Source organism: Aquarana catesbeiana, linkage group LG01, assembly GCF_042186555.1.
Source record: "Aquarana catesbeiana isolate 2022-GZ linkage group LG01, ASM4218655v1, whole genome shotgun sequence".
NCBI classification, from domain to species: domain Eukaryota; kingdom Metazoa; phylum Chordata; class Amphibia; order Anura; family Ranidae; genus Aquarana; species Aquarana catesbeiana.
This window is the reverse complement of record NC_133324.1, coordinates 93,151,969-93,179,923: the sequence shown is the minus strand read 5'-3', so window position 1 is coordinate 93,179,923 and position 27,955 is coordinate 93,151,969. Positions and strand designations below refer to the sequence as shown.

Sequence of the window (27,955 nt, the reverse complement as noted above, 5' to 3'; positions counted from 1 at the left end):
TTAACGAATTTTGACAAATTCGTTAATTCGGGAATATCCGAATTAACGAAAACCCGTTTAACGAATTTTTACAAATATTCGTAAATTCGATAAAATTGGACATTCGTAAATTCGGGCATTCTTACATTCGCAATTTACGAATGTACATTCGTACATTCGTAAATTAATTAATTCGTAAATTTGTAAATTTGAAAATTCGGAAACCTGAAATAATAGTTAACTAATAATAATTTAACTATTAGTAATTACTAGTAACTATTAAATTATAGGTATTGTAATTTCCTTTCAAATTTGGCTGTTAGTGAACTTAACACATACAAATTTATCCGAAGTTATGAATGATTCGAAAAAACAGAATGGAAAGTAATGAATTAATAATAATAACAACATTTTATTATTATTATATTATTATTTACAAATATTATTATTTATTATTAATTTGTTCCATTCCATTTGTTTTAGATGCAGCATTCGTTTTGGATAATTCGTAACTTCGGATAAATTTGTATTTGTTACGTTCACTGACAGTCAAATTTGAAAAGGAATTACAATACCTATAATTTAATAGTTGGTTACTATTTCAGATTTTTGAATTTTCGGGTTTTTGGATTTTCAAACTTCGAATTTACAAATTTCCGAATTTTCAAATTTACAAATGTACGATTTTACGAATTTACGAATGTACGAATGAACGAATGAACGTTCGAATGAACGAACGTACGAATGAACGCATTTACGAATGAACAATTTACGAATCGTGATCATAACGAATGACCTGAAAAACGAAAAAAAAAAAAAAAAACTAATGAAACAAAAAAGAAAATGAACAAATTTTTTGGCTGTGCACATGTCTAGTTAAGAATAAAGGTGGTATTTCTGCTTATTTCTATCTTTTCATCCATCTGGACAAAATGAGCATTCAACCCTTGCAGCACTAGGGATGGGGGGGCTCTGCAAGATGAAGTTTTATAGCTATCCAGAGTTCAGATTTAGAGAACATAGTTCTCTAGATCTGAACACAGGAAGCACATAATAATTCAATATGTCATTTCTAGATTACAATTGAGGAAGCAACAAATCACTGCAATCTGGTCACACCAGTGCAATCAGAATAATATGTAATAGCTGGCAGCCACCAGCCAGATCTCTTACTTGTATGTGATTCAGCATTGGCCACGTAGATGAAGCCCTCCACCACTCGGCACACTTCCTGCACTTGTGGAATGAGCGTGTAGAGGGTTTTCTGATCTCTATCCTGCGGGCCGTCTGCCTGGAACATCTTATTGGCTGCTGCACTTTGCTCTGCTCGCGCCCTGTCACGCTCTGTGCTAAAAGGGGAGCATAAAATGATTTAGACAGATCACAAATATTACTTCCAAACCTTCCTATACCAACATAAAATTTTCTATATATACCCCAAGCCAGGAGGGCCAGCTGGGGACCTGAAAAAGAAGAGGATAAGAGCTGTTCTGAGCAAAAAACTTTTGCACGTGCACATGTAAGCATAAACATGTTTGTTATTTGAAATACCACAGCCGTTTTATCTGAGGTAAATCCTGAAAACATGACCTGTTAGGGGTACTTGGAACTGAGAAACATTACCCTAATACACCTTTAAGAGGTGCTGGGATTTCATTTGTTTTTCATACAAGGCAAAGAAAACCCAGTAATCATTAAAAGAGCTCACTAGTTCTGGTTAGGCAGCTCACAATACAGTGGGGCTACCCTCCAGTGGGTACCCAGAAAGCCACACAAATCAAAACATCAAGGGAAGAAGTGCCAGACCAATTGGTAAAGGAATCCAAATCACTTTAATGGTTCACAGATAAAAAACATCCAATGCATTTCGGGGTCAAAAACACTCCCCCTTCATTAGGGCTTGAAATATGGACTCAAGAAAAAGCTCTTCTATTTTAATCTATATGGGAAAGATATTAATGAAACAGGGGAATTAATAATGAATGGTGTCAGCATTATAAACAGTGATAGCAAAGGTGGCTGGAACCAATTCCTCTAATTCATTAAAAGAGAAGTATGGGATTTTTTTTTTAATCCCATAATCATACTTACCTAGGTGGATGCAGCATCGGTCCGATGCTGCATTTGTCCCCCGGCGTCTCTGCACTGAGAACCGAGCCACCGAACACCGCCGATGGCTCGGTTCCCTCACCTCCCTGAGCGGAGAGCTGCTGACTGTCAATCAGCAGCTCTCCACTCTGCCCCCCAGCGCTCACTGGAGCGCTGAGCTGTGGAGGGGGGCGGCTGTCTCAGTGGCTCGCTGAGAGGCTGAGACGCCTATCAGTCCAGGCACCTGGCAGATCCAGACTCGGAGTTGGGATGAAGCGGTGCCTGGTCTGATCATGGTGAGGTCTGAAGTCCGCTTAGGAGAAGCCCAGCCAAATGAGCTCAGGCTGGACTTCCCCTTTAACACCTTTTCCATTCAGGAAAGTTCTTTCTTAAGGACATATAAAGGGTTAGTGCACCTTTTCAGAAAAAATGGCTCCTCACCCACCCCCCTGGTCTCCGCTGTACTTACCACTGTGGGTGATGAGGCGTCAGTGCCCGCACAGCCAGTGTAGTTGTCCAGGGATCTGAAAGGACTCACCCTTCTCCCCCTGCTTTCTGTAGGGCTTCCAGGACAAATCAGAGTGATGCTGTGTGAAGGCACTGACCAATCAGAGTCGCTCAAGCCCTGATGAAGGAGAGAGTGTTTTTGGCCCCTGAAACTCAGTATAAAAGATTGATTAGAGCAGTAACTCATCCTTTACTAAACAGCTCAATCTGAGGTTTCAACTGGACAAACGGAACCTCAAAGCCAGATGTTTTGCAGTCTTTTTTAGCTAACCCATGGTTCTCTTGGAATCCTTTGTAATGTTTAAAAAAACTGATTTTAAACAAAAATTTTAATCCTATCACAAGAATTATAGCTTTAATGTAGGCACTTACCGTGTGGTAGAATAGAGGGTTAAGATGTTAAATTTATGTTGGTTATTTAGTTGAAATGTTACACCAGAGCCAATGCCTGTATAAGAAAATAATAATGATGATAATAAATTAGACCTGTACTGCTTAAAACCACAGAATGAGATACAAACCACCTACTACAGTCTCCCACAATGACTGAAGAAATCACAGTAAAAAAAAAAAAAAAAAAACACAACAACCTAGTCTCCCATGGACATTCAGCCGGAAAGTCATTTTAGCTACGAAATACCCAACAAGAGAACATGTTGCCAACCCTATCCTTGTCATGTTGTGCTGTTTCTTTATTTATTATATGCTTTAACATTGGATAATGATAAACTTTTTTTTATTATATATATTTATATATATCAGGGATGCACCGAAATTTCTGCCACCGAAACATATCGGCCGAAAATGGCCCTTTCGGCAAAAAGCCGAAAGAGAATTCTTGCCGATACTGGCGCAGAAAATTACGCATGCGCAGTAGAGGCGGCAGAACCAGAGGGTGACGTCATTCGTTGTGTGGGCGGCGTGCACGTTCCTCGCGGTTAAGACGCCACAACGCCGCACTCGTAAGCACGTTCCCTGCTGAGACGCTGGCACCTTCCCCGCGGATGCTCCTCGTGCTTATGAGATGCTGCTGGGACCTGAGAGACGCTGCTGGGAAGCGAGAGACAGTACTGGGAAGCGAGAGACGGCTTCATAGAGGGCTGCACATAGCATACTCAAGTACAAGAGTGGGCACTGACACTCCTGGATGGCTACCATTACTATTCCCCGGTGAGCATTGCTGCTTTTGCCTTCTTAAACTGACAGAAAAACTAGTAATTTTACTTCTTGATTATTTTAGTATAATACTAGTACTGAGTCTGACTATTTAAAATGACTGTGTGTCTGCACTGCAGTACATCTGATCTGACTTGTAGCAAAAAAAATTTATATAATTGAACTGACTGAGTGATTAAATATGATTTGAAATGGAATGTAATGGATTGCAAATTGCAAGCTTTTTTTTAGCTATTCTGTAGTATACAGTATAAAATTCATGCGCTTGCTGTTATTGAATGTGTTACTTTGACAGCGTAGTAAAAGTTATACAGTACTGACATGACAGCAAGCGCATGAATTTTTTAAACATGACAGTATGCAATATATAATATACTTCATACATAATATATTAATAATTATATTTATTGCGTACTGTCATGTTTAAAAAATTAATGCGCTTGCTGTCATGTCAGTGTCGTATAACTTATAATACTACGGTGAGACAAAGTGACAAATTTTATTCAATGACAACAAGGGGCATGAAGTATACTACAGAATAGCTCAAAAAAATAAAATAGCATGCAATTGCGATTTGCAATCCATTCCATTTCAAATCAAATTTATTCCGTTCAATTATATTTTTTTGGTCGGATGTACTGCAGTGCAGACATAACTACCTTGCATGCCAAGAGCAGCACCATTAAAAAAAAAAAAAAAAGGGATTGGTTAGTTTATATTTTATTTTTTAAAGCTGCCTCCTGGGGTTTAGCTTTTAAATTGATTTCGTCCTTTTTTTTACCCCCCCTCCGATTTCACTCCCACTATAAATCATTCTACGTTACCAGCAAAGGTGGACCATGTCTGCAGTGTGGAAATATTTGAAAGTTTCTGATAAAGACCCCAAATTTGCAATCTGTACTCTTTGCTCAACAGAAATTTTTAAGAGGGGGTACAGTGCCAAAGAATTTTTCAACAACAGGTTTGATACACCACCTGAAAACAAGTCATCCAGTTCAGCATTCTGATTACAAGAAAACAGCGCCACTTTCAAAAAGTGCCTCAGGCTTAAACACCATCTGTGGCCACAGTGTTTGAAAAGGTTAAAAAATATGCAAGTGACAGCCCCAAAGCTCATGCCATTACAGCTAAAATTATGGAATTTATTGCATTAGACGACCAGCCATTCTCTGTTGTGGAGGACATTGGATTCCGTAGGCTCATGCAAAATATTGAGCCGCGTTACTCACTACCAAGCAGTGTTAGAAAACACGTTCAGGAGCTCATGACTACCGACATCATAGCAATCAGTTTTACTACCGACATTTGGAGTTCAGATGTCAGTCCAACGAGCATGCTCAGCCTGACAGCGCAGTGGATAGATGACAAATTTCAATTGCAAAACATCCTACTTAACGCACGTGAGTTTGTTGGATCACATACTGCAGCAGCAATATCTGATGCTTTAAAAAACATGCTTGACACTTGGCACGTTGAGAAGTCTAAAGTGCATTTGATTGTCTGAGATAATGCGCGGAACATGGCAAAGGCAATGGAGGACAGTGAACTTCAAAGCATACCATGCATGGCACACACGCTACAATTGGCTGCGAATGAAGGATTGCTGAGTCAGCGCACCATATCTGATATCATATCAAAAATTGTGGGTCACTTTAAGCATTCTTCGCTTGCTTATTCCAGATTATAAGTAGGGTTGTCCCGATACCGATACTAGTATCGGTATCGGCACCGATACCGAGCATTTGCCCAAGTACTTGTACTCGGGCAAATGCTCCCGATGCTTCCCCCGATACCTGGAAGACAGCTGTGATCGGCGCGTGGGGGAGTTACAGGATTCTCCCCCAGCGGCTTTCACCAGCTTTAGTGACATACAGCTGTGATCGCTCACAGCTGACTGTCACTGCATCCTCCTCCGTGCCCCCTCTGTGCCTCTCCGCTGTCCCCTGCATTCCTCTATCCTTATCTGTCCCCCTCCGTACTCCCCCTCCGTTCCTCTCTCCTTATCTCTCCCCCTCCGTTCCTCTATCCTTATCTGTCCCCTGCATTCCTCTCTCATCTGTTCCCTCCGTTCTCCCCCTCAGTTCCTCCGTCCTCCCCCTCCTTCCTTTGTGTATGGATAGAGTCAGCTGACTCTGTCCATTCACATAACTGAAACATTGTAATCTTCTGTGATTACGATGTGTCAGTTTATGAATAGAGAGGAGCCGCTGTCTTCTCTCCATTCATTCTCAGTGCAGCTGACGCTGCAGAGAAAGGGACTGGGGAATCTCTATCCTCTGTCTCTTTCTCTGTTTCAAGGGGGAGATATCAGAGGTCTGTTAAGACCCCTGATATCTCACCAAAGCCCCCCAACAGGGCTGATTTAAAAAAAAAAAAAAAAAAAAAAAACAATAAATAATAAAAAAATATTATTGTAAAAAATAAAAATTGTAAAAGAAAACAAAAAAAAAACCACACACACATACAACGTTCACCCCCCCCCCCCCCCCCCCCCCCAAAAAAATAGCAAAAAAAAAAACTGTCACGTGACATTAAAAAAAAAGTATCGGTAATCGGCATCGGCGAGTACTTGAAAAAAAGTATCGGTACTTGTACTCGGTCCTAAAAAAGTGGTATCGGGACAACCCTAATTATAAGCTTTGCAGATGCAGTTTGGAATGGCACCGAAACAACTGCAAGATTTAGCCACTTGTTGGAATAGCACCTACTATATGCTACAAAGTCTTTTTTGAACAAAAGCGTGTTTTAGCTGCATACATTGCAGATTACGAGCTGCCAGCAACACTGAGTGCACATCAGTGGACGTTAGTTGAAAATAGTTTGTCTCTTCTATCTCTATTTGAACAGTTAACAAAAGAAATAAGCTCAGCTAATGCTTCCATTACTGAAGTTATCCCCTTGATTGCTGCACTGAAGCGTCTGCTTGGAAAAGAGGTAGAAACAGACCATGGCGTAAAAACGGCTAAAACCACTCTACTGGAGGCCGTAACCAACCGGTTTCAAGACACCGAGTCCAACCTTCTGTACTGCATTGCAACAGTTCTAGATCCTCAATTTAAAGAGCATTACTTTAATGTGGAGAAAAAGCAGCGTGCACGGGAAATGATACTGGCACAGTGGTGGAAGCATCTAGTGAAGGAGTTTTGAGGTATCGCACAGAGGAAAGTGAAAAACGGTTGCATACAAGTGAAGAGGAACACACTCCCTCCATATCTGATATGTTTGAAGAAATTTTACACGAATGCACCCCAATCCATAGCGGTGCCACAACAAGTGCAGCTACCCAACAGCTGGACATTTATTTAGCTAAACAGCCTATTGCCAGAATCGACAATCCACTTGCGTACCGGCGCATCAACAAAGAACGTTTTCCCTTGCTTGCACAGATTGCACGCAGATATTGATCTGCCCCAAGCACCAGTACAGAGAGTGAGTACTCTCATATTCTTGATGAGAAGAGAAACCGTCTCTCCTGTGAGAAAGCTGAACGGCTTTTATTCTTAAAGCGAAATCTGCCACTTTTACTGAAATAGATTTAAAAATCCATAGCATAGACCAATTCATTTACCATGTTGAGCATAGTAAATGAATTGGTATTGTGGACTGTGCTATTGGACAATTGGAACATACAACATAGTATGACTGACTACCTAGTATGTTCCAATTGTCTAGTTGTGCCATTTGTTGGTTGTTCATTGTAGTTCTTCTACAGTTTTTTGGCACTTCAATGTAACAGAGAACTCCAGCTTTTGAACTACTGTACCATTGTTTGTTGCTGTTGGGCTAAAAGTTAAACGATGTCTCTCCCTAAGCTGTCAGCCCACTGCATGTGCAAACGCAAAACTGTATGTTCTGAATCTGTGGCTGTCTACATACTTATGGGCAGTGACTTCCATAAACACAGACTAGTCTACATTGCTTGCTGTGATTGGCTGAGCACCGCTGCTGTAGACTAGTCTGTGTTCCAGGATGTCTCCGCCCATACCCAGGGCCGGAACACAGTGCGGTCTACTGTATGACTATGTATGTAACCCGCAGCTACATACATACACTTATCGCACATCCAGCCGCTGAAACCTTAGGGAGAGAGAACTGAATTACTAGTTCTGATGTAAGTTGGAAATTAATAAAATATAAAAAAGTCAGTCTTTGGAATTTTTATATTATTATTATATTAATATTAAATAATTATTATTATTGTTATTATTAATATTATATATTATTATTTATTTTATATTTTTTTATGCCTGTTTTATTTGGTATGGTGGTGCAATGTGCACTGACTGCAGTCTTATTTCATTTTATTTTTATCTTCTGTGTCCACTGTTCAATTTTATGTGGGTTACTTTTTATTAAAGTACTTTTTGACATTACTGGATTGTAGTATTCTTTTCTTCATAAAATTAATGATCAAGTTGAATATAAATAATATAACGAATACGAATGCAACACAATTTTGTATATCCAATAATTTTTTGGGGGAATAGATAAAAAAAAAGCCTATTTCGGTTTCGGTATCGGTTTCGGTATCAAGGAAGATTTATTTTCGGTATCGGTTTCGGCCACAAAAAACCCATTCGGTGCATCCCTAATGTATACATACATACACACACACACATACTGTATGCATATACAGTGGGGAACAATTATTTGACCCCCCTGCAGATTTTGTTAGTTTCCCCACTTGCAAAGAGGTGAAGGGTCCATAATTTTTATCATAGGTGTATTTTAAATGCTAGAGATCGAATGTCAACCACAAATCCAGAAAAAACACATAATACAAGTGTTATAAATTGAGTTGCAGTTTGGTGAGTAAAACAAGTATTTGATCCCCTACCAACTGACAATAATTCTGGCTCATGTGGTACACAGATTAGTCCTGTCAATTTAAGAAGGTTCTCCTAACGACAACTTGTTAGGTGTATAAAAGACACCTCTCCACAGAATCTTTCTTCCATTCAAACCTCACCATCATGTGCAAGACCAAAGAGATGTCAAAGAATGTCAGGGACAAGATTGTAGACCTGCACAAGCCTGGAATGGGCTACAAGACCATCAGCAAAAAGCTTGGTAAGAAGGAGACAACTGTTGGAGTGATTATTCGCAAATGGAAAAAATAGGAACTAACCAATCGGGTTCGGTCTGTAGCTCATTGCAAGATTTCGTCTCATGGGGTAAGGATGATCATGAGAAAAGTGAGGGATCAGCCCCAGAACTACACGGGAGGAGCTTGTGAATGACCACAGTCACCAAACAAACCATTAGTAACACAATACGTCGCCATGGATTAAAATACTACGGCGCCCACAAGGTTCCCCTCCTCAAGAAGGCACGTGTATAGGCCTGTCTGAAGTTTGCCAATGAACATCTAAATGATTGAGAAGGATTGGAAGAAAGTGCTGTTGTCAGGTGAGACCAAATTTGAGCTCTTTGGCATTAACTCGACTCGCCGTGTTTGGAGGAAGAAAAATGCTGACTATGAGACCCCAAGAAGACCATTCCTACAGTCAAGCACAGAGGTGGAAACAACATGCTTTGGGGCCGTTTCTCTGCTAAAAGTACTGGTCGGGGGGCGTGGCCTGGACATGGCTGAATAGAGACGCGTGGTGTCTGAGCTCCCGGCCGTCTCACCCCCATTCTGGCAAATCCAGCTGATATTCTGAACTATGCACTCCTCAAGAAAGAGAGTGGTGAAGCAGAGCAGTAAATCAACTAAATCCGCTCCACAACCGCCCTCATCCAGCGAGCTCAGAAGGCGATTCCAGCTCTCCCTCCTCGGCTCACCGGAGCTCAAGATGGCGACGCCGCGTGGAGAGCATTCAGGGAGACAGACGGCGCGCGGCTCCCAGTCACCGCTAGAAGATGCACAGCTCACAGACACCTACGCTGGCTTCCCTCCGGATCTCCACGCTGGCCGCAGTGAGTTATCACAACCCTTTCCCCAAGTGTCAGGAGGGGATGCAGAGCTACGCTCTATCCTATTAGCATTGCCTACTAAGGCGGACATCACTGCCCTCATAACTACGGTGGAAGCTACACACCGTAGGGAGATGAAGGCAGTCAGAGCGGATGTTAATGCCCTGGCCACTAGACTGGAAACAGGGGAGAGCTCCCTAGCAGCCTTAGAACGCCGAATGTCGGCAGTAGAAGAAACCCAAGATACACAAGCAGAGGCACTGCAAGAGCAGATATTGCGCTTAGAAGAGATGGAAGACCGAAGTCGCAGGAATAATCTGCGACTCCGAGGACTCCCAGAAGCCACGGGGCCTGAAGACCTAGCAGATACGGCAGTAGCAATTTTCCATAGCCTACCAGGTATAGATCTGCCAGACCGCGTTGTGATTGACAGAATCCACCGCGCCTTGGGTCCTAAACCAACCGACCCTCTGAGACCCAGAGATGTCGTTTGCAGAGTCCACCACCATATACATAAGGAACAAATCCTGCGCAAGGCTTGGGAAGCAGACGACCCGGAATTGGATGGCGCCACGATCAAGATCCTCCCAGACCTTTCTCGTGCAACCCTACAGCAGCGTGCAATTCTAAAGCCACTTCTAGACCTAGCTAGGCGAAAAGGAGCCACATATCGCTGGGGCTACCCCTTGTCTATTACATTTAGACGAGACCAAAGATCCTTCACCTTACGCAAGCAAGACGCCCTGCCAGCTCTTTTTACTTTTCTTGGAGCAGAGCCAATAGATGTCCCGAACTGGCTGGGCCCTCTCCCGAGACCGCCCATGCAGAGAATGGGAAACAGTTTGCCACCAAGACAACAAAGAAACCGCCGCCGGCCTAGAGCATCTTCACAGGAGGACGCACGTGAGTCTTGAGCTTTTGTAATGCCGCACTACTTTCAAGTTCAGAGAACTGATGCACAAGTTATATTATTACTGATTGCGTTTAATCGCTCTTTGCCTACACTGGTAGTTACTCGCCCACCTTAATAACATAAGAGTCTGGAACTTAACTGATTCTTGCCGTAGAAGCAGATCTTTCGACAGCTACATCAAGCAGACGGAATTTCCAGTCTTACCCCTACAGGTACTATTTTTCAGCAACCCACTTTAAAGGGTCAGAGACCCTGTACTTAAGGGGGGACGAGACACTACGCAGAGGCCACAGCAATAAGAAACTGCTGCCATAGTCTGAGGGATTGATGAGCAGAGGGACAAGAACATTCACATCTCTCTCCCAAGGTCTGTTGCACATATATCTACAGAGTGCCCAACAGCTTACATAGATTAACAGACTACAGGATCAGCAATAACATTGGTCGGGTTATATAAATATGTCATATATGATCACTCGCCCTCACAGGCTTGGTTTAAGAATTGGTCTGCAGAGCCTTATTTTAGTGGCTCCATGGGGGAACATATTGGCTTCTAAACAGTGGAGCGATAAGGTGTCTACCCTGCAGCCATAACACTATGACTGGAGAAGCAGGATCTCTTTTAGAGACATGTTATATGTTAGCGCAAAGAAAGAGTTTATTGTTTTATGTTGTTATTTATTCCTGGCCCTAGTAGTAGTAAAGATCCACTAAGTCATGATAACTAGCAATGGTTCGATATACTAGATAAGAAGAGATAGGGCGAAGACACTACCTCAACTTGTAGTTTGTAACATCACAAGGAAATGATTATATTGTCTGTTCGGTTCACATTATGGAGTTTATCTGTTATGATGGTTATAGAGTTGCATAGTGCTGTCTATAGTTACATTGGTCAGACATGCTGGAGTGGGGGGACGGACGGGAGACTCTACTTATAAGCCTTGTCCTTCCTCCCTCCCGATTAGGTTAACATATACTCCTGGAGGGTAGAATTTCTGCCACCTGGGAGTTATATGCAAAAATAAAATCCCCACTGTTAGGGGAACATAACAGAAAAGACACTAGGCCTTGTCTGTATCTCACAACTTTCTACTGACTCTCTTTCTGCATTTCCTACTTTCACTTTCTTTTCTATATTTTCCTTCCCCCCTTTCCCTTCCCTTGATTTATCCCTATCCCCCTCTCCCCCCCCCCTCCCTATTCTAAAACAATATGGCGGCCAGTAAAATTAAGGTGATGTCCCTAAATGTAAAAGGACTTAACATACCAGAGAAGAGACGTATGCTAATAGATGACTTAAAGAGAAACCATACCGATATCGCCTTCATCCAAGAGACACACTTTAAGACTAATAGATTACCATACTTACAAAACAGACACTTCCCTATAGCCTACCACTCCATGAACCCGGACTCCAAGTCCAAAGGCGTCTCCATTCTAATTTCAAGTAAGATCCCCTGGCAACACCAGAGCTCAATAATAGATCCGACAGGAAGATACATCTTCCTAAAAGGCACAATTGGCACTGTCAAGGTAACACTTGCAACTGTATATGCCCCTAATGAGCAACAAGCCACGTTCCTGCGAGGGACATTAGAGAAACTAAATGATTTAAACTCTCCTTAAACTCTCAAATGACCTACTAATGGCTAAAGCCAATGGACACTATTCTGTACTACTTCTCCTGGACCTCTCTGCTGCCTTTGACACAGTGGACCACCCCCTCCTCCTCAAAAAACTCCACTCCTTTGGTCTCCGTGACTGTACTCTTCGCTGGTTCTCATCCTACCTATCCCACCGCTCCTTCAGTGTCACTTACAACTCTACTTCCTCTTCTCCTCTTCCTTTTTCCGTCGGGGTCCCCCAAGGTTCTGTTCTCGGACCTCTCCTTTTCTCAATCTACACCACCTCCCTGGGTCAATTGATTGCCTCCCACGGCTTTAAATATCATCTCTACGCTGATGACACCCAAATCTATCTCTCCACCCCCCAGCTCTCTCCATCTGTCTCCTCACGCATTACCAACTTATTAGCAGACATATCAGCCTGGATGTCACATCACTTTCTCAAACTCAACCTATCCAAAACCGAGCTCATGATATTTCCTCCCTCAGGTGCCACTTCCCCTGATCTCCCTGTCAAGATCAACGGCTCAACTATCAACCCATCTCCCCACGCCAAGGTCCTAGGTGTAATCCTGGACTCTGAACTAACCTTTCGACCCCACATTCTACCACTATCCAAAGCTTGCCGCCTCTGTCTTCGCAACATCTCCAAGATACGCCCCTTCCTAACCAATGACACCACAAAGCTTCTAATCCACTCCCTGGTCATCTCCCGCCTTGACTACTGCAACTCCCTCCTCATTGGTTTACCTCTAAATAGGCTATCCCCACTTCAGTCCATCATGAACGCTGCGGCCAGGCTCATCCACCACACAAACCGCTCAGCGTCTGCTACACCCCTCTGCCAATCCCTCCATTGGCTGCCACTCAGTCACCGAATTAAATTCAAGATACTAACTATAACTTACAAAGCCATCCACAACCTGGCCCCTAGCTACATCTCTAACCTAGTCACAAAATACCAACCTAATCGTTCTCTTCGCTCCTCCCAAGACCTCCTGCTCTCAAACTCCCTTGTCACCTCATCCCATGCTCGCCTTCAGGACTTCTCCAGAGCCTCCCCCATCCTCTGGAATGCTCTTCCCCAATCCGTCCGATTTTCTCCTACCTTATCCACTTTCAGACGATCCCTGAAAACTCATCTCTTCAGAGAAGCCTATCTGGCCCCCACCTAACAACTGTACATTTATCTTCTCAATCAGCACATCACCCACAGCTATTACCTCTTGTATCTCTTAACCTTCCCTCTTAGATTGTAAGCTCTAAGTGAGCAGGGCCCTCTGATTCCTACTGTATCAAATTGTATTGTATTTGTACTGTCTACCCTCAAGTTGTAAAGCACTACGTAAACTGTTGGCGCTATATAAATATTGTATAATAATAATAATAATAATGATTTCAGAGAAGGACAACTGATTATAGGAGGTGACTTCAATACTCCACTGATCCCCTCAACAGATACGTCGTCGGGCAAAACATCAATTCCGCCGAACCAACTCAAGCGTATAGCTAAAACACTTCACAAGCTACAATTAATAGATGTTTGGCGGTTACAGCACTCAGGAGAAAGAGACTTCACATTTTACTCCCACATGCATCAAATATTCACCAGAATTGATTATTTTATGATTCCCCACACACAACTACATGCGGTTGAACAGACTTCGATTGGAAATAGGACTTGGTCAGACCATGCACCTATATTCCTGAGCTATCGCTTATCGGACACTTCCTCTCCCAGACATCGATTCTGGAGGCTTAACGAAAGCCTTTTACAAAACCCAGAAGTTCTGACAGACGTGACTAAGGCACTAAGCCTTTATTTCCAAGAAAATGACCTCCCAGACTGTGACCCGGGGACATTATGGGAAGCCCACAAGGTAGTTATGAGGGGGATCCTCATTTCTCATGGGGCCCGAATAAAGAAAGAGAGAAACAAAATGCTGACACAGCTCTTAAAAGGAACTTACCACTATGGAAGCTAAACACAAACACGCCCTCACTCAATCATCGGAAACCCAACTGTCCACCCTTCGTCGCAAGATCACTGATCTTTTACATTACAGGGCAAAAGCGGCCCTACAATGTGGTCGCAAAAAGACATATGAGTCAGGGGATAAGTGTGGGAAATTACTAGCTAACATAGTTAGAAGTCACAAATCGGTGACCTATATCCCTCACATCACTGCGGTAGGAGGCAAAAAAGTAACCCTGCCCGCACATATAACTGAGGAATTTAGACAATTTTATGCCAAGTTATACAACCTACCACGGGAGACTCCCCCCCCCACTACTGTGTTGGAAGATTATATTAAATCCTCCCAAATGTCAACTCTTGCCCAGGAGATCAGGGACGAGTTAGACTTACCCATAACTCTGACGGAAATACAAAGTGCCATAGGGACAATGAAACCAGACAAAGCCCCATTCCCTGACGGCTACACATTACAATATTACAAAACTCTTTTACCAATACTAGGACCCCGCATGGCCACACTATTTAACAAAATTGGAGCAGGTGCAGTTTTCGCTAAGGAAACATTAGGGGCCCATATTTCAGTAATTCACAAGGAGGGGAAGGATCCGGCGACATGTTGGAGTTACAGACCTATATCATTGTTGAACCTAGACCTTAAGATATTCACTAAGGTTCTAGCTGCTCGGCTGGCGCAACAACTCCAACAACTTATCCACCTAGACCAAGTTGGATTTATTCCTTCTAGAGAAGCTAGAGATAGCACTACAAAAGTGCTAAATTTATTACATGTCACTAGATCCAGGAAAACCCCATGTGTCTTTCTTAATACTGACGCGGAAAAGGCCTTCGACCGTGTCAGTTGGCCATTTATGAATGCGGTACTCAGACATATAGGCCTGGGGGAGGTGATGCTCAGCCGAATAGCTGGTATTTATTCCACTCCCACAGCGCAGGTAAAAGCGAATGGGGTACTGTCAGACCCCTTCCCAATCACAAATGGGACGAGACAGGGCTGCCCCCTGTCCCCTCTCCTATTTGCTCTCTCTCTCGAGCCTTTTCTCTCCAAAATTAGGTTAAACCCTGATATGCACGGAATATCAATCGGCCCCATGCAGCATAAATTATCAGCCTATGCAGATGACCTACTTGTCTCACTGACTAATCCGGTAGTGTCCTTACCCAACCTCCTAAAGGAATTTGAAAACATACGGGAAGCTGTCAAATCTAAAAATTAACTTTTCAAAATCAGAGGCGATGGGTATATCTATACCACCATACAAATTTGCATTTAAATTTTCGGTTTAGATGGACCACCTCTGCCTTGACTTACCTGGGCACGAAGATACCACCAGATCCAGCACTACTATATGACAGCAATTCCCCCCCCCCTATTAACCAAAACCAAATTGATATTGGAGGATTGGAATAAGGGATTACACTCCTGGTTTGGGAGGTGTAACTTAATCAAAATGTGCATACTACCCAAATTCTTGTACCTCTTCCAAGCACTACCAATTAAAATACCACCCATATACTTTAAGCAAGTGCAAACTCTTTTCACTCGCTTTGTTTGGGCACATAAAAAACCCCGCATCCCCAGATCACAACTATCCTTGCCCAAGCATTACGGTGGAGTGGCACTCCCAGACATACAGAGATATTACTATGCAGTACATCTGGGCAGAGTGATAGACTGGAATCGACATAAAGAATCTAAATTATGGGCTCAATTAGAGCAACATCAAACGAATATACCTTTACAGTCTGCACTGTGGTGTTATGACTCCCTTCCATTAGAACTAAAAGCACATCCCTTCATAGGCAACACTATAAAGCAATGCCTTCAGGCTACTTTACAAAATTCATTAACGACCACGGAATCCCCTTTGACCCCGATCTTGGGAAACCCTAAATTTCCTCCTGGGATAGGTTCTGGACGGTTTCAGACATTGAGGAGCGTTGGATGTGATAGAGCCTTGCAATTTGTGAGACAGGAAAGATGGCCCACTATTGAGGAACTAATGGACCCAGCAGGTCCGTTCGCACTAATATTCTGGAAGGCAGCTCAAATCCACCACTTCCTATGGACGATTCCGAACCCTCAATCTTACACTAGACCCCTAACGGAGTTTGAGGTGCTATGCTCAGACATAGAACCGTTACCACAAGTACTGTCCAAAATGTACACCCTATTAAATACACCTACACAGCCACCTTGCCTGCCCTGCATCACAAAGTGGGAAACAGACCTTCAACGTACTTTCACAGCAGTCCAGAAACAAAACATGATAGTTCTCTCCCTTAAATCCTCCATTTGCACCAAAATACAGGAGATGAATTTTAAAATCTTAACGAGGTGGTATTTAACACCTAATCGCCTACATATCATGTTTACTGAGGCGTCTAAATATTGTTGGCGCTGTCAGAAAGAAGTGGGAACGCTTCTACACGTGTTTTGGTCATGCCCCAGCTTGACAAATTTCTGGACTGCGGTACGTTCCATTTCTCAGAAATTCACTGACTTTCAGATCCCCAACGACCCGGCATTTTTTCTACTTCATGTATCTTCCATGCCACTCAAAACCTATAAAAAAATCCATCCTACGACACCTAACAAATGCAGCCAAGTCCTGTATACCCAAATTGTGGAAACAACATTCCCCACCAACCATAGCAATGTGGTTGAGGAAAATAGAAGAAACAAAATGGAGGATCTAATAATGACAGCCCAAAACAGACAAGCAAAATATCAAAAAACCTGGTCACTCTGGAATATGTTTAAATATTCAGAAGAAGGCAAAACTCTCTTTGAGACCCCAAATTAATAACTCACAGAGCTAACGACCTCAGTTCACCCCCATTACATCCCACCCATTCTGTCCCTATCCCCACCTTTCCTCGCCCCGCCCTTTCCTTTTCTTCTCTTTTACTTATTTCTCTGTTCTTTACTTCTTCTACTGGTCACTGCTTCCTGACTGAAGGTGCCTAAGTTTTTTATGTTTAGGCAATGACATATGAATAGTGATCTAGACTGCGGATTGTTTTATACAGTCACGGCAATTATAGTTCTGAGCTGTAGTAACCTAGTTAAAGGTACATATGTGGATTCTAGTAACATAAAACAGAACTTGTATGTCAATATTCAAGATATGCTATGTATCAATACGATATAATGTTGGGAGGCTGCGACCCCCCCCCCCCCCTCTTTTGATTGTATTCTTTGGGTTTTACCCTTTTTTCTCAAAAAATAATAAAATATATATTTGAAAAAAAAAAAAAAAAAAGTACTGGTCGACTTTGCTGCCAAAGCAACAAAAGAGGGGCTCAAGAGGAAGCACATTAAGTGCATGGAGTGGCCTAGCCAGTCTCCAGACCATAATCCTATAGAAAAAATAGGATTTTTTTTGTCATACTTGACTGTATAATCCTTTTCTTTGAGTACATCATGGGACACAGAGTCAGGCTAATATTCATTACCTACTGGGTTATACTCCATCACCAGGTAAATGGACAGTGGTAGACCAAAGGTCTTCAGACAGGAAGTGATCCCCTATATAACCCCTCCCACACAGGAAGCACTTCAGTTTTGTAGCAACCACTGAATCCTCAAAAAAAAAAAAAAAAAAAAAAAAAGAAGAAGAAGGAGGGGAGGGATCTCTGTGTCCCATGATGTACTCAAAGAAAAGGATTTTACAGCCAAGTATGACGAAAAAGAGCAATAGCCTTGAGGGGAGGGAGACACCCTGCCAAGAATCCTCGGCTGCTTGAACATCTACTTGATAAGATTTTTTGAACGTATGCACTGAAGACCAGGTAGCAGCCTTACAAATCTGAGCCACAGATACCTGATGGCGAAAAGCCCAGGAGGTTCCTACATCCCTGGTAGAATGAGCTCTCACCCTAAAGGGAGGAGCTTTACGTTTTAGATCGTAGGCCTGAATGACCAATTGACAGACCCAATTGGCAATGGAAGCTTTGGAAGCTGCCTGCCCTTTCCTGGGTCCTTTTGGTAAAACAAAAAAGGAGTCTGATCTTTGGATCTCCCCAGATCTAGACATATAAACCTTGACTGCCTGGACAACGTCCAAAGAATGCAGTAGCCTCTCTTCCACCGAATGAGGCCGAGAGAAAAAAGAAGGCAAAATAATGTCCTGATTTAAATGAAAGGGCGACACCACTTTTGGCAAAAAGGATGGAACAGGTCGTAAGACGACCCTGTCGCGGTAAAGGATCAAGTATGGTTTCCTGCACGAAAGGGCTGCCAACTCCGACACCCTTCTAGCCGAGGTGATAGCCATCAGGAAGGCTAGCTTGTGTGACAGCAAGTCTAATGGAATTTCCTTGATAGGTTCAAATGGTTGCTTCTGTAAACACAGACAGCACCAAGTTCAAGTCCCAAGGACACACAGGTGACCTAATGGGGGGAAGCGAGCGAGTTGCCCCCTGCATAAAGGTTCGGACCAGTGAATGGGGAGGCTAAAGGCCTTTGGAAGAATACTGATAGGGCCGAATCTTGACCTCTGATTGTACTCAAAGCCAATTTGATTTCCATAGCTTACTGTAGAAAAGAGAGAATTCTCCCAATCACGTATTTCCGAGGATGCCATTTTCTGGCTTCACACCAAGCACCTGCCATTTTCTGGCTTCACACCAAGCACCTAGCATTCACTAGGGTAGACACTGCTGATCCCGAGATGCCACGGTCCTTTAACACCCTGGCTTCAATAGCCATGCCGTCAAATTTAGAGACTGTAAATTGGGGTGGAATATATGACCTTGAGACAGTAGATCAGGGCAACGTGGAAGCATCCATGGCCCGTCTATTGTCAGTCTCACAATCTCCTGGAACCCCCTCTTTCCGAATCCTGTGCAACAAATGTGGAAGGAGAGGGATCGGAGAGAAAGCATAACCCAGGGAGTACTGTCTCCATGGAACTATCAGAGCATCTGCTCAGATTGCCAAAGGATCCCTTGTTCGGGACAAATTGCTGTAGCTTGTTGTTGAATCTAGATGCCAATAGGTTGACCTCTGGCCATCCCCAACGCTGGAAAATTTTCTGGAACACCCCTGGGTGTAGAGACCATTCCCCCGGGCAGATCTGCTGGTGGCTGAGATAATCTGCCTTCCAGTTCTATACTCCCGGGATATGAACTGCCGATAGAATCTACCATGTCCCTCTGCCCAGGCTAGCATGTGGTTCACCTCCTCCAGAGCTGAACGACTCCTGGTACCGCCTTGGTGGTTTATATAGGCCAATGCAGAGGCATTGTCTGACTGAACCCTGATAGGGCAGTCCTGAAGCTCCACCGTCCAGGGCCGTAGGGCCAGACATACTGCCCATAATTCCAGGACCTGATGGGCAGGATCTGTTCTGTCCCTGACCATTTCCCCTGAGCTGTGTGCCCTTCTAGGGTCGCTCCCCAGCCTGAGAGACTGGTATCTGTAGTGAGTACTCTCCAAGTTACCGGGAGAAAGGATTTTCCCTTTCGCTGGTTCTGATCCTGCAACCACCAGTTTAGGCTTAAGCGTGCCCGAGGAAATAAGCACATTGGATAATCCAGGGCTTTTCCTCTTTTGGTCCAAGCCAACAAGATGTCTTGTTGTAAAGGCCTGGAATGGAACTGGGCATAGGGCACTGCCTCGAAACAAGGGTACCATCCTCCCTAGAAGACTCATACAGAGCCGAATGGAGGGTTGTCTGGTGCCCCTTATCTGATGCACCTGAACCTTCAGGGCACAGATCCTTACGGGTGGCAAGAATATTCTTGCTTGAACCGTATGTAGGATCATACCTAAATACTTTAGACTTTGAGCTGGTTTCAAGGCTGACTTTTTGGTATTTATGATCCAGCCCAAGCTTTTCAAATACTGCACTGTGCATATTATGCTCTGTTCTAGAGCCTGCAATGAGCAATCTCTGAGGAGGTCGTACAGATACCCGAGCATTAGGATCCCTTGGGCCCTTAAAAGACCCATTACTGGTGCTAGGATCTTTGTGAACACCCGGGGAGCTGTAGCCTGCCCAAAGGGTAGAGCCACAAACTGAAAATGACATAGGAACCTCTGATGAGGCTGAAAGACAGGTATGTGTAAATACGCATCTTTTATAAATCGATGGAGGCTAGAAAGTCTCCCCTCTGGAGTGAGACTACTACTAAGCGGACAGACTCCATCCGAAAAGGACTGTATCAGTAGATACTTGTTCATGGTTCTTAGGTCCAAAATGGGCCTGATGTCCCAGTTTGGTTTCTGAACCATGAACAGGTTTGAGTAAAACCCTGTGCACCTTTTGGATACCGGAACCTCTACAATCACTCCCTGATGCAATGGATGATGTAGTGCCTGAAGCAATAAGTTTCTTTTTGGAGGATCCCATGGAACGCTGGATCTTAAAAACCTCTGAGGGTGAAACGCAAAACACAGCGCTCGTGAAATATCGGTCTTACTTTCAGGCAGATCATCCTCCTGGTTAGGCCTATCAGGCTGTTTGACCTGATCCTTTACGGACTGGCAGATACCAATTGCTGCAACACCTGGCTGAATAGCAGAACTGGCCAAAGAAAAAGGAAGCCTTTAATAATGACTCCAATTTCTTGTCAACAGGGTCTTTCAAACGTATGCGTTATCTACCAGACATGTTAAGTTCTTGTTTAAGGAAGAGACTGCTGCATCTGCAGCTGGCATGCTCCATTTTTTGATGAACTTTTCATCCATGGGATATAAAAAGGAAAACCTTTCCCTCTACACCGCCTGTTCCAACAGGGGTGTAGAGGGAAAGCCCGTGCGGCCTGAAGAGGCCTCAGGGATCCCAAAGAGGACCAGGGGGGCTCTGTCACCTCTGCAAGAGGCAACTTAAAGGCAGAACAAACCATTTCGGTCAGAGACAGGATAAAAAGCCTCTGCGACTGAGAGGCAGACATCAACTGGATATCTTCTTGTCCAGATTTCTCGGAAGCAGGATCATCTGCCGGGCCCCCCACAGAGTCCTGAGCTTTAAGCTCTTCCCCATCCTCAACCCATTCCTGCTCCAGGCTAGGAGGCTCGGGTGAGGGGGATCTGTTATGCTTCCTGCTACCCTGGGGGATGGAGGCAATCATGCCAGCAATCCTGTGCTCTAACCCCGCTAGGGCCGCGGACAGTTCATCCTTAGTGATAAAAGGGTGAAGCAGCAGCATTGACTGTAGGCACAATACCAGATAGGCGCAGTGGCTCAGATTGCCCGGAAGCCTCTGGTCTTTCAGGGGATACACTAGGGATACGACTAGGTTCATCAGGAACTACTGACGACATCGGTGTGCCCTTCTCTGTAGTGTTAGTCCAGCTCCTCTTTTTTGAAGACATTTACTAGCCACAAAAAGAGAGTACTTAGATGTAGTATTAAAACATCTCAGAAGGGAGACCCTTTAATAGGGCTCCCAAGCCCCTATTTAACAATCCTGCTAAGTACCTTTAGCTTGCCATGCAACACTTGGCGACTCACGTGACCTGGGTAAGTAAAGAATGAAATGTTCCAAGTGTCTGTTCAGAGCCTGCTCTGTGTCCCACAGCTGCCTTCTGGAAGCACCACATGCTTGGCCTATACAGCTGAAATAAGCTGGGTGTGCACCAGAACGTTCTGCGTGCATGCGGTAACGGTGAATGGGCGTGGCTATATTCAGGTATGACGCAAATCCTTGTGCGCCCAGATAAAGGCTACTGCGCATGTGCGTCGAACTGGGGTTAGCATTTAAATGGGCGTGCTTGCGTCAATAGGTCATGCCTCTGATGATATCCTGTCAGATGTAACTATGTTAGGCTGGCCGATGCAAGCACGCTATGAGCCGCGGTTTTTTACCTTACATCATGATGACTGTATTCTACTACTACCTGTAAGTGAACTACAATAAACTACTGCTTTTTTACCTTAGGGCTTCACTACTGCTGCCTTTTTTTCCCATAATGCTAAACTGGTGAACGGTTATCACATCCTCTCTGGCTTTGGAGTTCGATGAATTGGTGGCCATACGTTATTCGATAATTGGACCTTTTTTAGTTTTACCTGTACTATTTGGAGAGTGACACCACGATTTCCTGCGATTGATGATTACATGCCTATATATCATTTCCTTCTGGTAAGCAGATTGGATTCACTTGGGTGTGGTGCGCCTTTCCATACACACAGAAGCTGGTGAAGGGTACTTTTTATCTTCTATCCATTTATTGAAAGAACTTTCATGTGAATTCCAGCACTGCACTTTTGACTTTTACCATTTATCTAAGCATATAAGCCTGTGTCAAATGGATCCGACTGGTCAATCCCTTGATTCATTTAAGAACCGTTTGTGGGACTAGAGACCTGGAGCTCAGACAGCTCAAACAAACCGTGTCATCCACCTTGCAGACACTGGTAAAAAACTGAAGTGTTTCCTGTGTGGGAGGGGTTATATAGCGGATCACTTCCTGTCTGAAGACCTTTGGTCTACCAGTGTCCGTTTACCTGGTGATGGAGTATAACCCAGTAGGTAATGATTATTAGCCTGACTCTGTGTCCCATGATGTATGAAAAAGAAATGTATAAAAAGGGAGCTGAAACTTTGAGTTGCCAAGCGACAGCCAAAAAACCTTAAGGATTTAGAGAAGATCTGTAAAGAAGAGTGGACCAAAATCCCTCCTGAGATGTGTACAAACCTGGTAAACAAGGGTGGAGCCCATTGTGAGACATCTATCCATTTGAGCAAGCTGGTGCAAACCCCTGCTCTGTTCTGCGTGCAATTTCTTTCCGGATTTCTGGTTGCCTTGATGCAAGTGTTTAGTGTGCTGTTTTAATAAACCCCTTGTTGGAACATACTGCACTATGAGGCTTTCCTCTTCTTCACAAATATGCTCTGGGATTTATCCTTGAGCTTTTAGATTGGATATCAGCCCTTCCATAGATACGGAGGTTCCTGTGTGTATTAACAAACTGGATCTGCTGCTACAGCCCAGCCTGTTGGAGTTTGTTAGGATTATTATCCAGCGCTTGATATCTCCACCATCTGGTAAGAAGCGAATCTATATGGTGTTGGGATATTCACGTTCTATGCTATATGTGTTTTGAAGAACACTGACATTTTTACTTATTTGGTTCACTTAATTCCCTTTCTTAGGCTACTTTCACACTGGGGCGTTGGGTGCTTTGGCGGGAAAGCACCGATATTTTTAGCGTTTTTGAGGCACTTTTCAGCCGCTAGCGGGGTGCTTTTAACTCCCACTTATGGCCGAAAAAGGGTTAAATGCGACCGCAGCTCTGCTTTGCCGGCTCTTTGACGGCGCTGCCCATTGATTTCAATGGGCAGGGGCACTGTAGGATTGGTGTATACACCGCTCTTACAGCACCTCAAAGCTGCGGCTTGCAGGACTTTTTTTGGCATCCTGCCAGTGCACCGCTCCAGTGTGAAAGCACTAAGGCTTTCACACTGGAGTGAGAGGAGAGGCTCTTTACGGGCGCTATGCAGGAGCTATTTTTAGCACTATAGCGCCTGTAAAGCCCCTCAGTGTGAAAGCAGCCTTATAAGGGTCTTCCAGTTGGACACTTATTTCACATGAATCGTATATTTTTTAGATTTGGCTATTAGTCACTATATATTTTCTCATCAATCATTACGCTTATATTTGTATGAGGAGTTTATGCCTCAATTTTTGCACTGTGAATTTATTGATTAGTGCACCTGTTTTGTTAATTAAACCTGGTAACCAACTACAAGAAAGTTTTACCTCTGTGCTTGGCAACAAGGGTTTCTCCACCAAGTACTAAGTCATGTTTTGCTTGGGGATCAAATACTTATTTTACTCACTGAACTGCAACTCAATTTATAACATTTGTAGAATGTGTTTTTTCTGGACTTTGGTTGATATTTTGTCTCTATCATTCACTCATCAAAACACACCTATGATAAAAACTACAGACCATTTATTTCTTTGTAAGTGGGCAAACATAAAAAATCTGCAGAGGATCAAATAATTGTTTCCCCCACTGTATATGTCCATGTCACACGAGCAATCTTGTTGCTGGTGAAATCTCAACAGAGATGGGGCCAATAAAATGTTTAACTTCCCTATTTGCATGTGTGCATTAACTTCAATTTTAGCTCACCAGTTAGCAAACCACACCTCGCTCATCCACCTGGCAGGGGAGCAATACATAATAATAAAGCATTTCTCTGCCCTGTTGTGTCCTATATAGCGATATTGACTGTGGCTAGTTCTTATCTGCGACAGTATCGCTAATGTGATATGGACCCAACTGCCCATGCCATGCCTCCTAAAAGACACTCCTAAATGCTTCACAAAAAAAATTACAAAATGTTAACAAGGGGCATGCATTCTTTGCTTGGCTTGTCTGACAGCCAACAGTACAGCCTCCAAAGACAGTAAATATGGAGCAAGGGGTGTTGGAGATCAACCAATTTGACCATGCAGCAGATATATTAGCAGTTTGCTCTGCTTGCCGAGTTGGCTGCCTTTTTCTTGTTCTCATATGTAATTAACATTAAAGAATTTTGTACTCTCCAGACAAACATTTACCCTCCCCTTTTTTCTTCTTGCACATGGACTTCTCAATTTAGGTGTCCCCTGTTTTTTTTTTTTCACATGGGGCCCTGCTTTGTGGAAAGCTAAGCCAAAAGACATTATTGATGATTCCTTAATACATGTAAAGGATCTGTTGTTAAGGATCTGTTTCCAGTGCCTCATCCTCGTCTTTCTTTGGGCTGGTTACTGGCTAGCAGAGTTCTTGATATCCAGTTAAACTGAGAAAAGTATCAGGCTAGAGCCTGAAGGCAATGTACATGAGGGGAATTGCTTGAATGCAAGTCCTATGTACATTCGCATGTTTTCTTGATCACTGTATTGATCTGAGACTCACCATCGATCTGCCTTTGAAGTATGCTGACCACAGGTAGAAGATCTGGAGATGTCATCATTCGTGTGACCAAAGAATCATCCAGCTGCTCGAGGCCAGGACCAAACATGGCAAACCGAGGTTCCCCCTGCATGACCAGAGACTGAAGGAACGATGTCACTGCTCCATAAATGGGGTTCTTTGACCGCATGGATTTTCTGGTCTTTGGGCAGCTCCTCAAGTAGCTATTAACAAGGAAAAACAGACGGTTATGTCTTTCTGTGAAAATAAAAAGTTCTTATACAGAATTCTCATACAAAAAAAAAAATTAAAAGTAAAATAATAAGCTTGGCCAGTGTTATAGCTTACACAGGCTTAATGAACTCCCCCATGTGACAGTATTCAAATAGGACAATTGGTCGCTCAGACCCGACCACTGCATCCTAAAAGGAAGGGATAAAGGCCACATGCTCCCCCATACCTGGAAGTACTGCTTCCATCAAATAAGGTGACTGGGGAGTGTATAAAAAGGCGAGTGGTGGGGGGGGGTGAGAACTTTAAAAAAAAATAAAAATCACTTTTAACTGAATGAGCAAACTGGCAGATGCTCTTTAAATTCAGCCTAGCCCTAAACTGTAAAGCTAGGCATTATAACAGCAAAACCTATAAAAATGGTTTGCGTCAGCGCTGACCTAAACATCATCTCCTAAACATCATTTCTTAAACATCATCTCAAATTAGAAACAGGTAGAGCCTCCATCCACATCTTTTACAACTAACCTTAAAACCCAGACTGAATTCGAACGTATGATTTCCATCAAAAATGGCAATAGCCAAAACCTTCTGGACTCGATGGTCAACTTGGTTACATCTGTCGTGCACAGCACGCCCGTAACAATGGCACGATAACACCCACTGTCTTTCTCTGGGAAGGGATCCTTCATGTTTCGCAGATCTTTATTTCCCTTGTGCTTCAAGAGTACCCAGCTAGGTTTCTATTCTTTGGGTCGTTCACTTCAGTTAGTTGCACTGTTTATATTTCAGGTATTTGCATGTCTCTTGCCTTATTGAGAGCACTATGGACCCTCCCACTGACATGGCCTGGGTCCAATTGCAGTATACACTATGTTAATGTAGATATTGTGCAATATCCTTTGTACGGCTATTGTCCCATATGCCTGTCAATACAGTATATTGCTGTAAAACTATTTCCCAACCAGGGATTCACATGTTTGTTACTATTTCCTGAAATGTTTGTTAAGGTGTTCATTGTCCTATAAGGCTGCAGGACCCCTGACCCTCTGTCTGGACAGCGCTGATTGGCCCTGTGCTGATCACATGCACTCTCTCAAGAAAAAAAAATCTCTGGCAAAACACACCAAACTAAGCATGTGCAGAGTGCCCCCAAGGCTTTGTTCTATAAGCAGATGGAATGGGGATAGTGGAAGGGGAGGATCAGAGAAGACATGATCAAACAGCCTTTTTACACAATGCAGAGGATTAACCCCTTAGGTTCCACAGTGAGTATAACAAGTATGCTTTACTGCATATACAGACTGATTTCACTGTTGTGGGTTTATTAACACTTTAATAAAAATTGACTGAAAAAAAAAAAAAAAAGAAGAAAAGGACTAAATTTTTGTGCTGAATTGAAGATCACTACCACAGATAAGTGGTTAGTTAGTCTGACCATACCCCCTCCTGTTTCTTTAGCAGAGTGTACACTTTAATAGAGTAATTCTAAGACAGTGGTGTCTGTGGGGAATTTGGCTGCATATTTGATCACCTTCTGTTCTTAATGGGCATCTTAACAGTGCAGTATAGGGAATAAAAAGAAGGAAAAAAGCAAGAACATTTTTTTTTTTTCTTTAGACACCCCAAAGCCACCTTGCCACGTTCTTCTGCGTTCGGCACTTTCAAGATTTTCAGATGCCTATGGTGTTGTTCCATCCTCCAACCCCTGCGTTAGTAAGAGACTTAGGCCTGCTATAGCTCCAGTTGGAACCGCTGCACCAATGATCCGACGGCAGTACAGCGATCTCCCCTGCTGAGCTGCTGTGTTCTCATGGGGGACGGCCCTCCCGCCAGAAGACTCTGATCCGAGAGTGCTGATCGGGAGCCCTTTGGCTGCTGGTTTTCCAGCACGGCTGGCTTCTGTCGGACCGGCTGACAGTTTTTATTGAACCGGACTATGTTTCCAGACATTTGGTCTGTGTGTACTAGGCATTAGCAGTGATGTAGGGTTTGGAGGATGGAGCTACAGCATGTGATGGGGGGACACGGGCACCCAACAATCCTGGAAGTGTTGAATGCTGACGGAACTCTTCTATTGCAGGGAAGTTTCATCTGGAATTTTTAGCAGTAGACATTATCGCTTTAACAAATACAGCGAGGGCCAGCAGGTTAATTATGCAGAAGGACTCACATGGACATAAAATTGGCATCCATCTGCTCGGATTCAGACATGCAGGAGTTCAGGAGAGCAACATCGGGTAAGCTGTGGCAGTCAATGGAAGACCAGGTGGGAAGATCTCGCAGCAGGAAGTATTTCCATAGAAGGCGGTCTTGTACCATTTCATTCCAGTAACGGTTTGTCATTCCAAGCCTGCACAGGTCTTGTGGGGTGAGGAATGATAACATGTACAGCTGCATGTCAACCTGAAAAAAACATTTTAAAAAATTTGCTTCATATAATTCAAGGTGGATATAAAAGAAAAAAACAGGCATTTATTTAAAGCCTTACTGCAGTCTGCCAAAAAAAATTAAACCATGGCTCCCCCCATACAGTGGGTATAGAAAAGAATCACCCCCCTCTTAAATAATGACATTTTGTTGCTTTTCAGCCTGAAATGAAGAGACACAGTTATATTGACTCGGTGCAACTTTTAACATCTAAGTGAAATCATAACAC

The 27,955-nt window shown here is 43.4% G+C and overlaps 1 protein-coding gene across 1 annotated transcript in view; it reads right to left on the bottom strand.

Moving 5' to 3' along the window:
- Nucleotides 1-27,955, bottom strand: part of FBXO4 (F-box protein 4) — a 57,654-nt gene that overhangs the window by 22,200 nt on the left and 7,499 nt on the right. Inside the window, exons 2-5 of the mRNA XM_073621786.1 lie at nt 27,470-27,702; nt 25,069-25,289; nt 2,947-3,022; nt 1,153-1,328 (exon numbers count right to left, since the gene is read on the bottom strand). Of these exons, the coding sequence (XP_073477887.1) occupies nt 1,153-1,328; nt 2,947-3,022; nt 25,069-25,289; nt 27,470-27,702 (706 nt within the window). The remainder of the gene's footprint in view (nt 1-1,152; nt 1,329-2,946; nt 3,023-25,068; nt 25,290-27,469; nt 27,703-27,955) is intronic.